This window comes from Stegodyphus dumicola, chromosome 5 (genome assembly GCF_044657685.1).
Source record: "Stegodyphus dumicola isolate Sdum_Otavi_A_Nest chromosome 5, ASM4465768v1".
Taxonomy (NCBI): Eukaryota; Metazoa; Arthropoda; class Arachnida; order Araneae; family Eresidae; genus Stegodyphus; species Stegodyphus dumicola.
In genome coordinates, this window is record NC_140772.1 from 165,681,085 (window position 1) to 165,697,582 (window position 16,498).

Consider the following 16,498-nt stretch of genomic DNA (forward strand, 5'->3'; position numbering starts at 1 on the left):
TAAACATGATTTTAATTTGAAAAAATATAAGATGGAAGAGATATGACATTCATGATTATTAAGAAAATCTGATATACGAAATATTTTTCCTTTACCATATGACATATAAAATAAAAATTTTGTCTGTTTTAAAAATATAACTACAAAATGCAACCAATATAATAAATCGATAAAAATTCTCAGTGTATCACTGTTTAAATTCTTAAGATTAGAGATAAAAATTACTTAATACATATACTTCTGTTTTTCATTATCACAGCCCAATTGAATGTAAGAAACCATTTGCAAAAGAATGCTGTAACCGCAAGTAAAAATTTAACATACAGAAAAAGAGAAATTAAACATAGTCCGCAATTATAAAGTTTGAATATAGACAAAACACTAACTCATGACAAAATAAGATCTGTTATTTTTAAATTCAAGAGAAACTCAACTACTATTAACCATTCTCATTATCCTCTTAAAGTGTATGTATAAAAACTTTAAACATATGAAATTCAGGTATTCAAATTTCATTCAATGTGTAGATCTTCAGATAGATGCAAATTACTGTGTTTGCTTGCATAATAGTCGCACCCCCGTTTTGAAGTGGAAAAAAATCATCAAAAGTGTACAATATTGTGCAGCAGATTTCCCTGCATAACAGTCGCACCTAGACTTTCGCAATGTAAAATTGGCAAAAAAAGTGTGACTATTACTCAAGTAAACGCAGTATAACTTATTAGGTAAAATCATTTTAAATGCAACTATGAATGCTTATAGATCTAAACTAATTACCTGAAAATCATTATTTTTTACAATTTAATATTATTGATTATAATATAATAACTGGCAACTATTCCACTGATAAGATGCTAGTATGCTAAGAATTTCAGCGCAGTTTGGAAGATAAAAAGCACTTTCATAAAAAGAAGTAAAATAACTAATTAAAACTAGACAACAAAAATAGACTAGATGATTTTTCATATTGTTAATCAGAAGTATATTTTCTGCACCAGAGTATAAGCTACTGCATTAAGATAAAACATATACTTTTTTTTTTGTTTGTTTTGTTTTTTCATATTCACCAACATTTTTCATACATTTTCATACAACTATTAGATAAACTTTCTTCCACAATCATCATATTTAAAGTAACAGAATTTTTTTCCCTTAAAATTATTAGAAAATACAGGTACATATATAATAATAGAAATAATGCAAAATTACTAAAATTGACTATATTACACATCTAATTATTTGAACCATATATGAAATTTTTCTCAGCCATCAGATATACATTTTATATGATTAAGAATATAAAACATACATTGCAAAAGAGAGAGAGAATATCCAGCATGCTATATATTTTATAGACTGCATTTAATCACGACCAGACTACAAACAATGAATGTTTTCACAATTTTTCATCTACCTTTTTATAGTCACTAGCCAGGACTGTGGAGTCAATAGGGAAAATTACCGAAACCGACTTCTGGATCGACTCCCTCATATATACATATATGTAAACATATACACATGGGTTAAAGCTTTTTTTAATATAAAAGAAGTAATAGATACTATAGGGGAAAAAAATGATGGCATAGCAAATTATTTATACTAATTAGCATTTGTTATGAAATGAAAACACTGGCATTAGTTATTTCTAAGAAACAGTATAGCTTCAGCAAGATCTTCTTTGTTGAAGGACCATAGATCCGATTTTATAAACTTCTGAGCAAAGAAGTCCTTCCATACTGACTTAAGTAGTAGGAAGAGCTATTACTCTTAGGGCTACTTCTTTTAACTTTTCCAGATAGATTTTTATAAGTTCTAAAAGAGGTGTCTTGCAAGGGCAATCATATTTCTCTATTCCTTCAAAGGTGGTGCAGAAATCTTGTTTGTATTTTTTCATTTTTACATCTAAAGGCTCTTGGTTCTTTATTTTCATTCGCTTTGCTTTAGCCTTTTCAATATTATCCAAATATATGTCTCAAAATCTAATTCTTCACTAGAAAAGGATAAAAGACTCAGTTGCAATGTCTGCAGTTTGACTGTCATAATTTGAATATTCCAATTGTTCTCATAATAATTTCATTCTTATTGAAAGTTCATAGATGGCTTTCTTCGCCTTCTTAATTTGTTCGTCATCCAACAAAATTTGATGTTTTCAATCTGAATATATTGAACCCAGCAAGATCTCATTGTCCAGCAAACTAGTTTCTCTTTTCTTCATTGCAGAAATGATTCCTTCTGGAATATACCCTCCATTTCAGAATGAACAAACATCACATTCTTCCATTCTCACCTCCTTTTAATTTTTCAGATTGTAGCTTTTTTGTGGCTATATATGGTGTAGAACAAAGATTTTCCAATTCTGAAAGATCATTCCACAGTCTTTCTGTTAGTGACGCAATAGGGTTATAACATCTAAAAACATTCTTAATTCTAACAACCTCTATATCATCAAATACATACTTCCCCATCGCTTTGCTTGATCAATAATTGCTTTTTTCCTGCTCGCTTCCTAAGAATGGCATCAATTTTGGGAGTTCTTGCTGCTATTGCTGCTTACAAAAATTTACCAGTGAGATTTGTAATTAAATGAATCAGTTTAATCCCTAATGGCAAATATCACATCCATCCTCCTCCCTTATATTTATTTATTAATATGTCAATAAAATAGATAATAACTATTAATGTATATAGTCCATAAATAAAATTAATAACTCAATTTGTCATTAATTTTTTTTTACTTCACTTTAATTTCACTTGAAATTTAAACTGTCCAACAAAAACTAGAGTTGGAGTTGACCTGTTTTTATCAACTCCAGCTCAGACTCCTTTTACCCAAAAATCTGCCTAACTCCGATTCAGACTCCACAGCCCTGTCACTAACATACAGCACTCAGTTTAAAAATCAATAAATCTACAGACATTTAATTTTGCATCCAAATTAATCTGAAATGTGAAGGAGATAAAAATGTCAGGGGCTAAATATGTCACTGGCAGCATATGTAATGGGCACCACGATACCTAATGTCCTTTAGCCAGCTGCCTGGACAGACACAGTGGCCCATACTGAAAGTGCTGCCTGTGACCAGATGGTGGACAAGTTGTTGCTTTTGTGTATGTCAATGATGTGATGGTCCTCTCGGCTACTGGTCTGTCAAGGACACCCTAAGCCAGGCCGCCGCATATGTAACCTTTCATCTATTAGTCACACCTCTTCATAATACATTTAGAATGGCCTATGTGGTGAGCTACTCACTGAGCTAACAATCCAGCTTCTATTATCCCAGTGATTCTTCCTCTCTTGAATGCAGATAGCTAATCATATGGTCTTTGATGACAATGTAATGGTATCCCTAGTGAAAAAACATTCCTGTGCAATAGATTAATGATAGGCTTGCCTCTGCATAATTTTTTTTGCACCAGGAAGAATTAAATTCAGTGCTCTCTTGTGGCATTACACCACATGTTATCCTTTTGCATTTTTAACCATTTGCAAATCTTCCTGACATATAGCTTCAAGCCAAGTTTTCTTATAATCAGGCAATTACTTTTTGGTGAACAAACTTTTAAGGCACTGAGTGCATTATAAGGTGAATTTAAATCCATTTCTTCTTCAGAAACAATAATTTAAAGAACTGTTTTAAAATACATTATTTTCTACCACAAAAGCTTCTTCTGTGTGGGGGGACACAGCAGAAATGCAATTACTTGTCAATAAATGACTGGCTTTTCCTTGCTGCAACCACAGCCTTTACATCATATATAATAATAATAATAATAATAATAATAATAATAATAATAACAATAATAATAATAATAATAACAAGTGGTTTCCTGACAAATGTTAATAATGCACTGAACAAAATAACCTTATAAATACACAGAATTTCTAAACCCAAGGTACAGGTGTGATTGTTAGATTGCTTAATGAACATATTTTGAGAATTCATCAAAAATAAATAAATTTGCCAAATTTTTACCATACCAGAACTGAAATAACCATTACTGATATCATCCCTATTTATTCGGTTGATGCCATAACTTCTTGTGGATAACCCAGAATTAACAAAAATTCTATTATCATTAGAGTAATACATTATTTGCAGATATAGACAAGTGTTATACTTAAGTGTAGAATATTTACAAAGACTAAATAAAACAATGTTCATCTGCAGAAAGATAAGAAAAGTTTAATAGACACACAATATTCATTACCGATGTCTGATATTATAATGCGTTTTGATAATTTTTATATCTGATACACAAATTATAACTGCTTTTTCCAAAATTAAATCTCTGGTTCTTAATCAAGAAACTTCAGTCACATAAAAATAGATTCCAAATACATGAATGTAGAAGTTGTAATTTTTTATATGAAAATAAAATCTGTTAAACACAGGAATTCTTTTAGTATACAAGGCTGAACAATAAAATTCAAAATTTCATATTTCCTTCTCCAAAAATGATTCATTATTTGTTTTTTAATATTTTTCTCTTCTTGCTGCATCTGAAAATCATAACACGTAAAAATAGGAAGAAGCAGTATACTATTAAGCTTATAGAATGAGTAAGCACTTCTAAAACAAATTCTAAATGCATTACTGATTTAATCCAACTTCAGTTTTAGGCTTTTTATAAGCAAACAGCACATTGTATACAGTAAGACCACGCTTAATACTGGTCCGTTTAGTGTTGTTTCAGTTTAATGCATTTTTATTGGAATAGTGGGATTCCCCGAAAACTGCGAGCGACATTGGGCTTCTCCAAAATCGAAAGTAATTTATCTGCATTACTTCTTCTCTGTAGCATTACACTAACATATTCTTATTATTTCAAATATTTGTTGAATTGGCAGACCATCTCGCCAAAGAAGCAGCTACAGGACTGACCAATTTACAAATTGACATCCCATGGCCTGTCTCATTCCTGAAGAGGACTCTGCGTTTAAAGGCAATTGGGCTATGGCAGCAGACATGGGACAATAGCGAAACTGGGAGACGGGCTCATTACCATATCAGCTACGTGGATACCACCAGGAACATTGCTAACATACAACTGGTCAGGTACATTACGGGTCATGGACCATTTCCAGAATATTTCAACAGATTCGGCATAAGCCATACCAGTCAGTGCACCTGTGGACAGACTGGCTCTCTGGAGCACTACATAACATCCTGTCCCCTTACAGAAGAGCTTCACGTCAACTTTCCGTCCACAAATCGACAGGAATTCTGTAAGTTTTTAATAAAGCAAAGGCACCTGGTCAGAAAAATCGGGCTCCTAATGGGCAAACTGGCAGAACTAAATATGGATCTGTGCCAAACTTAGCCAAACTCACAGACTGCCACAATAGACAAATAGCGATTTAGTGATTGGCATCAATATCTAATACCTTTGAATAATATTGAATGTGTGTACAACACTGATAGTCCTATTGCATGTATATACAAGCATTATTTAACGAAACTGTATTATGCCAATTATCTGTATTATGCTAACTAACTGAACTGTACAATGGAATTAGCATTATCTGTATCTGCATATATTTATATCTTCTGTACCTTAAATCATTTATTTCGTATCATCCTGTATCATGCAAACTATTCAACACCCTGTATCATGTATTCTGACATCCACATATATTATCTCGTATTATCCTGTATCATGTAACTTATTTATTCAACTTATCCTGCGCCTTGTATCAAGTATCCTGGCATTAGCAAAAATTTGTATTTCTAGCACCTAGTATCATATATCTCGCAAAATCTTAGTTATGTAACTTTTTCTGAATCCAGTATCATGTATCCCGGCATCTGCATATATAATCTCATATCATCTTGTAGCATGTAACGTATTCTGCACCATGTATCTTGGATCTTGGTATCTGCCTATATTAGTATCTTCTGCACCTTGCTTCATAAATCTTGTAACATCCTGCAATACGTAACCTATGTTGTAAAATGTAACCCTGTACGTTTTAACAAATATCTTGTATCATTGTGAAATAATTATCATATATCTCGTATCATCCTTTAATATGTAACCTATTTTGAACCTTCTTTTCTTAAGTATGTGTATGTCACCTTATGCATGTCCTTATATTTGTCACCTTATGTACCTACCGCACCTTATGTTCTGCGTATCATACATCCTGGCATCTGCCAATATTTGTATTTTCTGCATATTGTAACATATATCTCGCATAACCCTGTATTATGCATCTTATTTCGCACCTTCTACCATGTATCCTGCCACTTATATCACTCTGCACCTCCTACAGTCAAAAGTCGCTAATTCGGACATCCATAATCCGGAATGATCTATAATCCGGACCTCAAAGCTACAAACTTTCTGCACATGCGTCACGTTGACGCATGCGCATAGGCGTTTACGTGTGCACGTAAGACCTTTACGGCTGCGAATATGTGCGTGCGCATAAAACGTTTACGCATGCGCGTTTAATGTATAACGGACGGTATAAACTAAACTAAAATTATCTAATTCAGTTATGTTGCAGATTGCGTTGTTCCTTAATCTTCGAATTGGATCCGGCTTATTATTTTTTGCAGACTGTTAGAGCAATTTTATAAAAGTAAGCTTGAACTTTCGATTATATCAAATAGAATTTTCGATATATATTTGCTAATATGTAAAGGATTTAAAGCGAAAGTATAATTCGAAATCCGAAATCTGTTTATCAATTTCACGCTGCTCGGCGGGGGGGAGTGCCGCGGCACGCAATTAATTGGAAGTTGATCTGTCAGCACTATCCTTATCTTCATAGCAGATGTTTTTATTTTATTTGGCTTATAATTCCTTACTAGATGTAGTATTTTATCTCGATGTACTCCGTCTTTGATATGATTTAAAACAAGTTCCTCGTCATTCCGATAGTAAAGAAAGTAACAGAGGTTATTGAAAACGAAAAAATTTCGATTGACAAATTAGTCGGTATTCTCGACACAGCAATTATAGGACTTGAACAGCGGAACTTTGTAACTAAACAAGAAATTATGTCTGTTTAATAGAATTAAAGAGAAAGTACTATCACATGAAACGAAGCAACTTAAACAACTTACATTGAAAGAAATGTTTAATAAAGTAAACAAATAAATATTAAGCTTTTTCTTTTTGTAAATTTTGATACCTTTAGATCATAATTGTTCTTTATTTCATAAATTACGGTTTCATATTTTTAATTTTGTAATTTCTGCATGCCATCTTACCAGATTTAAACTGATGATCAATAATCCGGAAAAATCGATAATCCGGAATCGCCGAAGTCCCGACGAGTCTAGATTAACGACTTTTGACTGTATTATGTTTGATTATTTTTAACTTTGGTTGTAAACTGATCGTTGCCTTTCCAATCCAAAAAAATTTCGAATCATATATAGATGCTAGAACACAAGTCCTACAGCAAGAAATTTCCAAGTAAAAACTGTTCTCTGACTACAAAACAGTCGTATAAATGTAATAATAAGTAACGTAATGCGCGCGAGTTCACAGTTCGTAACGACATCACACAGCAGCAGCGAATCGCAATAACGGTTGAGTTGCAACAAAGCTTCCGAAGTCCCGACGAGTCCGGATTAACGACTTTTGACTGCATTATGTATCTTGGCATCTGCATATATCTGTATCCACAGCATCTTGTATCATATATCTCGCAACATCCTGTAACATGTAACTGATTCTGCTCCTATATATCTTATATTCATAAGTATGTGTACGTCACCCAATGTGTGTCACCTTAGATGTGTTCTTATGAATGTCCCCTTATACGTCTCATGCACACCATGTTCCTATGCAAGATTTATTTAGGCATCTGAATATATATGTATCTTCTGCACAGGTCTATCTGTAGCCACCGTATGTTCTTAGGTATCATGTATCTAGGCAATAGATAAAGGTGGACGTGGTGCTATACCGATTAACCGTATTGGTAGAGGGATGGTGCCCACGTCCTCCGTCGCATGTCGCATGCTGTTATTGTAAGTATAAATTTATGTAATGTAACGATTGATATAGTGATAAATATTATAATTTTTAGTTTTCTATACGGATGATAATATGAAACACGAAAATAAAGTGACAAGAAAAAGCATTTCGCTAGAAACTAAAATACAAGTGCTTAGAAGATTAGATAGTGGTGAACGTCAAACTGGTGTTGCATTGAACTTGTTAACTTCAACAATAAGGACAATTCTGAAGAATAAAGAAAAAATAGTGTCATCAGCAACAACTACAAAAGCCTCTGCAACCAGAATAACCTGTTCCAGAATTAATACAATGGAGAAGATGGAAAAACAACTTTCTGTTTGGATCGACGACGAAATTGAATGCAATATACCATTAAGCCAAGCTATTATAATGGGAAAAGGGAGAGCAATTTTTAATCACATTCAGATGGAAACAGGTAAAACAACTGAAACTTTCGTTGCATGTCGAGGATTGTTTAATAAGTTTCAAAATCAAAATAATCTTCATAACTTGCAGATTACAGAAGAAGCTGCAAGTGCAGATATAAAAGCAGCGGCTGAATTCCCAATGACATTAAGAACAATAACTGAACGAGGAAACTATCCTCCAAAATTAGTTTTGGGTAGTCTATATTTTAGAGTACCCCTCGGATTATTGCCAAATTGTTTCATATATGGTAACTTAAATATTTTACAGTGTATGTTTTAGAAACCCTATCATCACGTGATCGGTTGTAATGCATGATGGTACTGATTTTGATCATTCGGAAAGCATTTCTCAAGGCTTATTTCTGTGTTGGATGTCAGTTAGAAAGTACGTTGCTTATTTTGTGCTTTATACTGTAAAATGGCTGCCAGTGGTAAACTGGGTGTTTGGTGGTATAGAACAAGGGAGTAGAAGGTTTTTTTTTTTTTTTTTTTTTGAAGTGGTTGAGGACAGAAGAAAAGAATGTTGGAAACTTCAATGGAATATCTTACCTGGAACAATGATCATATCTGATTGCTGGAAATTGTACGGTTATGTTTCTCATGATGGCTTGGTTACCCTCTCAGTAAATCATGCAATGGCATTTAAACATCCAGAAACTGGAGCTCATATCAACACCATCGAAGGTATGTGGGGTGTAATAAAAAGGTATTTTCAAAAGAAATGCCCCCGAAAGTCCTGCACTACAGAGGATATTTTTAATTCTTACTTTTATGAATTCATGTGATGACAGCAGTATGCAGATTCTAGTTCAGATAATTTTAAACAGTTCCTGGATGCTGTTGAAATTCGATGTACCACACACCAAAGACACAGGAAATTTCTAAATAAGGTAAGTCAATATTTCCTTTTTGTACTACGCAGATTAAATAACATATATTTTCATTTTTATGTTATTTCCTTTCTTTATTTTGAATTAAAATGCAGTTTATTGAGATTGTAATTTTTTTATGTTTTAATTATGTTTTTGATGCTAATTTACTTGTGAGGGCATTGCATATAAACAGGAATGGCAACAAAAAAAAATCGCCAATTTTTGCCAAAAGGGACCTTGAAATATATTTTTTCCTTAGTTTTTAATGTTGATGAAAAAGGCCTATTTTGGAAAAGAATGCCAAAACATACATTTCTATTCTGTGAAGAAAAACATGCACCAGGACTGTGAAAGATCACTTAACACTTCTCCTGGGTACTAATGCCAATGGTGACTTCAAATTAAAGCCACTTCTTGTTTATTATTCTAAAAACCGAAACGCGATGAAAGGATTATCAAGATCAACTTTATCTGTAATTTGGGTGTCTAATGAAAAAATCATCAATAACTATGAAAATTTTCCAGAATTGATTCACTGAACATTTTTGCCTGTCTGTTAAACGCTATTGCAAAATAAAAAAACATGAGCCAAAAGCGCTACTTTTAATAGATAATGCTCCAAGCCACCCAACAAATTTATCTGACTTAATAACATGCATTCCAGTCGAAGTAGTTTTCTTGTTGCCTAACACAACTTGCATTAATCCAACTTATGGATCAAGGTGTTACATGAAATTTAAAGCTTATATAATGCCCAAATGTTTAAAAAAAACAGACAGAGATGATAAACAATCAATGAGAGATTTTTGGAGGAACTATAATTTCACGGATGCTATAAAAAACAAATATTTCTTGGAATGAGGTTACCAAAAATGTTTGAAAGAAGTATGGGAAAACATTTGGCCAGATTTAAACAAGAACGATGACACTAGAGATTCTGTTGCTGGTATGGACGAAACAGTGGAATTAACGAAACAAACAGGTTTAGAGGAAGTAAATGTGGAATACCTCGAAGAAATGTTGCAGGAAACAGCAGAAAATCTTTCTAATGATGAGCTCAATTAGCAGATCAAGAACAACACTAAAAGTAACGATCCTGAAGGAGAGTAAAAAGAACTTTCAATGGCACTTCTAAAAACCATAAAGGAAATTATGGATTTGTTGACTGAAAATGATGCAGATTTTTTATAGGAGTTCAAGGGCAAGACGGGGTGTCATAGATGCCTTGTCCTGCTATTGACAACTTCTTACGGTGTGCAATAGAAAAATGCATATGACATCAGGTACCTTGTTTGTAAAAAAAAAAAAAAAAAATAGAAAATTAGAAATGCAGAAAAATCTGAATGATCTAAAACACAAATGATGACTTACAATTTTATTTATTTCTATACATTCATTTGTTACGTTTCAATTTTGTAAAAAATAAGTTTTTATTTTCTATTGTTATAAAAAAACATATTTAATGATCTTAATACAAATAACTTGAACAATTTTTTTTATTTTACAATTGTTTTCCCCTACCCCATTATATACAAGATAAGATAACCTTGTTTAACACTATTTCGTATAACGCTCTACTTTGATGAAACGTTACCCTTGTGTTAAGCGGGGTTTACTGTATAAGTAATAAAATGAAAAATGAACATTGTCCATTTAGACTTTTCTCCCAAACAGTCTCTATTCTTAATATGATCTTTACAAACATACTCGAGTTACTGTATTAATTCCTCTCTCAAGGAAGATTATTGAAAAGAAACTTTCTTATACTGGATGGAATTTTCTTTCCAATGGTTTACTGCAAACCTGCCTAGTCAATAATAACTTTGTATTAACATCAGCAGCAGTAACAGGGATAAATATAGCAGAAGCCTCTTTCACACCCTTACATCGGTGAGGGAGGGTAACATTACCATCTATGGGTAATAGAAAATCGAAAGACTGGAGAATCTGAAGGAAAAGAATAGACATCAGGCCCTTCTCATTCAGCTACGACAGAGAAATACTATTAACATTTCCTTAATTGTAAATTCAAAGATATATATTTTTAGCATAATAAAAATTATATTTAGTTCAGAAATGATATTATGGTTTGTTCTTCAGTTATGTTACACAATATATGTGCAGTTTGACAAAATGCAATGCATGCAGTTTTTGTTACATTAAAACCCACTATTAAACTGATTTATTAATAGGGTTTAACTGTAAATTAGATATTAATTAACATAGACAACATTAACTGCCGTTTAGGTAACAAGCAAGGAGGTAGTGCAAGTTGGTATCTAATATCATGATTTTGAAATTCAATAATTTGCATCAAGCATCTAAACTTATTTTCAATTCCATTATATAAAGATTTTGCTGATGACTTATATTACATTTAAATCCTTGCAAAAGACTGATACAGAAAAGTAGTCACATACAAATTTACTGTCCGCTAAAAAAATAAGTTTGGTTTATTGAGATTACGGCAAAGCATACTAGGGCTATCTGCCTAAGGGAAGGAATGCGAGGGATGCTTTCATGGAGGACATTCTATGAGAAACTGGATCATATACACATTACACATGGGGAAAACCACAAAAATGCCCATGCAGCCAGCCCGTTTGTGAGATTTGAACCTCAGACAGAACTAACAGTGTTCAGAGACTTTACCTCTTGGCTGCTGGTGGACAACTAAAAAATAAGAAACAGTTCCAAACTCAGCTAGTATGAAACAATAAGCAACATAGTAGTAAACCTGTATCGAAAAGTGTTCCTACATTTCATGCAAAATCAACCTTGATTAAGTGAAGCCTAAGATAATATTGATCATCACATATCAGGTGATTGTCATATTATGTGCATAAATAACCTCTTTTAATAGAAAATTTACACAAGGTCACGTTAAGATCTTCCTTTTAATCTGCCATACAATCCAGGGCCGGCACTAAGTTTTTTTTTTTTTTTTTTTTTTTTTTTCCTGGTGCAAACTCTGTGACTCTGGAATTCTGCCATACGTTTCCTTCCTAAATTCTAAAAATTTTTCCACCACTAAATTCCGCTGCCCAGTGCATCCTCAGCGGCTCTAGTGCTAGCCCTGCATACATCCGGCATCAATTATCTTAGATTCGGTAATCCTACATGAAGCAAAATTGCATGAAATAAGAACAAGAGGACAGAAATTTGATCAAGTTATTCATTTGGATTCCAACTAACAAAGCAGACAGACTGCAGACCTTGGTAATGTTTAATCATGGTTTTAAGCATGTTATTTTAGTTTCTATGCTAATTGTTATTATGCTATGCTATTTTATTTCGAGTTAAAATTGAATGTTTCTGAATTTGCTGTTATTTTTTTTTAAACTTCACAGTAACTTTTTAAAGTTAACATCGCAATGTACAATTTTAATATATATTTTTATACTTTGCCAAAACATTAGATTAAGATCTTAACCAAGCGAAGTAATAGAATAAGAAACACATGTAAAATAAGTAATAGTTACGTATTAAAAAAAGTACCACTATCTTATACCTCTATAATAACATTAACATATTTCTCAGTTTTTAACACCATATTTTTCGGTATGTACTTTTTATTAATACTAATAATGCTAAACTACAGTAAAACCTCATTCATATGAATCTCAATCATTCTGAAAAAATAATTCATGTTAAAGTGTTATCTGGAGACTCGAGTTTTACTTCCGGAATAGTCTTCTCTACACATTAATCATTTATATACTGTAAGATCAGATGCATCACTGCCGGGAGATTTTTTTTTTTTTTTCCTCGTTAACCGAGTGTTTCTCTCAAACGAGTTTACATTAAGGAGGAGATACTGTAATAACATAATGATAAATGACACAGCTATTTTTCTTAAAGATATCTATATAAAATTCTAAAAGCTTAGCAATAAAGAAAAGAATGTTATATGTATTACTTTTTAAAAATACTGAGAAAATGGAAAATATAAAAAGATTTAGTTTTAAATTATACCTATCACCATAAACTGAGCTGTTAAGAGTAAACTGGAAGAAAACTTTCAAAAATATTTTTTGATACCCGCATAACTTACCAAGTGAAGCAATTTTCCGTCGTTCATCAACAGTTACTAAACGTCGCCACAGTGAAGGGTACCTTTTGTATAAAGATCCTCTAAACATTCGAAGGTAATTCCCAACCTAAGAATTCAGACAGATTAAATATAGTGAAAATAAAACATATTTAAATACTGTGAATAAAAACTTCAATCATTACCAAAAAAAAAAAAAAAAACTGAATTTATTACATACATTCTTGCTAAATCTTCTTAAGAAAATGTTAAAAATATGACACACCCTCGCCCTCTTGCAGAAAAATGAAAATACTGGCAGTCACATCATACTTCAGTGTAGTAAGAAAATTACTTTTCTTTAATATAATTAATATTTCATAGCACTAAAAAAATCTCAAAATTGTAGGATCATTATTTTTTAAACTCTGATAACACATATACTAGATAGACATGATGTAAAATATTTTTCAGCATTTTTCTTTGTAGCACTGGAACAGTAACAGGTTTCGAGCCTGCAAAGAGCGTGCAACGCAGAAAACACAAAGTATAAAAGAAACTTAATAAAAACAACAGCACTTACTTCAATTCTAATAAGCATTTGCTTTAATTCTTTAATTCTGATTTTAATTCTTCTACGGTAAATGCAATAGGTATTTGATAAAGATGGCAAACAATTAAAATATCAACTTATTTATTTAAATATCACTTTATTTGTCATGTCGAAGCACTCAAGGGCTATCTGCCTAAAGGGAGGGATGCCTTTGTGAAGAACTTTCTAAAGGAAACTGCCTCATATACACAATATACAAGCAGAAAACCACAAAATCGCCCATGCAGCCAGTTCATTCACCAGGATTTTAACGCAGGACCAAACTACCAGTGTTTGGTAACTTTACTGCTCCACCGCTGGTGGGCATTTACATATAAGACATTCATAATGAAGTTCATTGGTTCCAATATATTGATATTAAAAACTATTTATCAGATGAGATATAATTTTATAAGAACAAATATTAAATAGATAATTGGAAACTAATTAAACAGTCATAAAATTAATCCAAATCTATGCATTTAAAACCCTTATTAAAAAATGAAAAACTTAACATTTTTTAAGAAAGGCCAGTTTACAGCTGCATGTAATTACAAGTTAGTAGTCTGCTTGCATGTCTATAAAATTTATTATGCTACCAGTTTATAACGTTCTATTAACATTTTCTGCCCCAAAAAAATTCATGTTTTGCAGACTTTAATTTTCAAAATACGTAACAGCGCCTAATGAAACTGCATCCTTCCCATGAAACCTTAACTATCTGCTGATGACTAATGCATATCTAAGGGATATCTTACATAAAAGTTGTTGACTGTGATATAATTGAGCTATTTTTCATTTTACCACGCCTTCCACTCGCTCTTTCTGTGGTAGAAATTTTATAATGTTTGATGCTGTTTAGCTCAAAATTTCTAAATAAGACAAGAATACCAAAGTAATATTTGCTTTCAGGGGGGGATAAAATGGTAGCTTTGATTAATAATAATTGAAATCCTAGAGCTTATAATCCTAAAAAAAACGAATCAGCATCCTTAAATATTGAAATTGAAATTAACTAAATCTACAGAAAAGAACAAACAGAAAATATAAATTCATTTACAGTACTTAACACTGCATAAGTAAATGCTAATATTTTCTTTAAGACTAACAAATTCTTTCTGCATTGAAAATAAACCCCTATGGACACGCCCGACCATAGCAGGGGACCATAGCACAGCATGTGGGCGGCTAGATTTAAAGGCAGCAAAATGATTATCAAGCATATTATATTTGTGTAAAAAAGGGCAGCTGATGATCTAGCATCGGTACCGCCTAGGAAAGTTTTTTTACTCTCCAGTATTGCAGATGATAACATAGCTTAAAGTATCATCTTATCCTCCCCAAAGAGGTGTTGCTATGGTTATCCTGGCCATTTGATTCAATTCTTTTTGATGAAAAATTTCAATTTGGCCTCAGCCAGAATCTTGACAAAGAATAAATTAATGAAATATAATTCTGATATCAGAAATCTAATGCAATGGTCAGTGGTACCCATTGACAAATTGGCAACATTTTCTCAAAGGCATTTAAAGCATTCAACACTAAATTTCCCTTCAGGCAAAAGAAAGAAAATCCCATTTATAATTATGTTTATTGATTGATTTTCTGAATAAATATGTAATTAAAACATAAAATATAGTTGTAATAATTTTTTTTTTCCAATTTTTAACTCATCATTCTTTCTTTTTTTGCAGAAAATTGCCAGATTACACCAAGGTGGATGCACTAATACATAAGTAACAAATTGTTTTGTTTAAGAGCACAAAAATTGCTTCGAATGTACTTTTGCTGGAAGATATATCAATTTTTAATATTTTGTTGCACATTTATAACAGACTTCTTCATATCTGCAAAATATATATCTCTCTCTTACCTCTTTTCTTCCTCCACTATATTCTTTTCCTGCACAGGCATATTTTCTTTAAATATAATAGTTTCAGAAGATATAACAGTTTCATATTCTACAAAACCTGATTATGCAATTCTTAGAGTATGATTGGTTGGTTGGTTGGCTTTTAATGGCACAAAACCTTGAAGGTTATTATACACTAGACGGATTGTGAATAAAATCCAAAATGTACAAACACACTGTATCAGATGAATTGTTGGAATGAACCTGTAATGCTGATGAAGGCATGGATAAATGACTTTGAGAAATTCTCTAGCAATAGGTAGAGCAGGATAAAAGGAAAAAAACTTCAAATCCTATGGTAAAAAGAGATGTCTTTTAACCCTCTGAGCGTTATGACCAGGTTTAGCCGGTCAAGAAGACCTACCTCAAAAGCATTACCGATGCTTCTATTAGGCGGTCAATGGAAAAGTGCTCGAAAGCGTTACTGACGGTTCTAGGCGGTCAGTGGCGACGACCTCAAAAGCGCTATGACCACCTTAAAGCGGCCGTGCAGATGTCTCAGCACCTCCCTTATTTCTGGAACCCTGGAGATCTCTAAATGACAACTCTCAGTAGGAGGCCAAGAGGGTTGCTCTTTTTCGTTTTAGATTGCTATGTTCAATCGCCAAGAAAATGATTGAGCATACAGTGGTTTATAAACAACAAACAAACATGGACATTCCTCGCTAAATAAATAAGTAGCATGTA

General features: G+C 32.5%; 1 protein-coding gene across 2 annotated transcripts in view; it reads right to left on the bottom strand.

The window, feature by feature from the left end:
- Snr1 (SWI/SNF related, matrix associated, actin dependent regulator of chromatin, subfamily b, member 1) overlaps window positions 1-16,498 on the bottom strand; it is an 86,546-nt gene that overhangs the window by 47,239 nt on the left and 22,809 nt on the right. For both annotated transcript variants that reach the window (XM_035350521.2, XM_035350522.2), the window contains exon 2: window positions 13,332-13,437. In XM_035350521.2, the coding sequence (XP_035206412.1) occupies window positions 13,332-13,437 (106 nt within the window). The remainder of the gene's footprint in view (window positions 1-13,331; window positions 13,438-16,498) is intronic.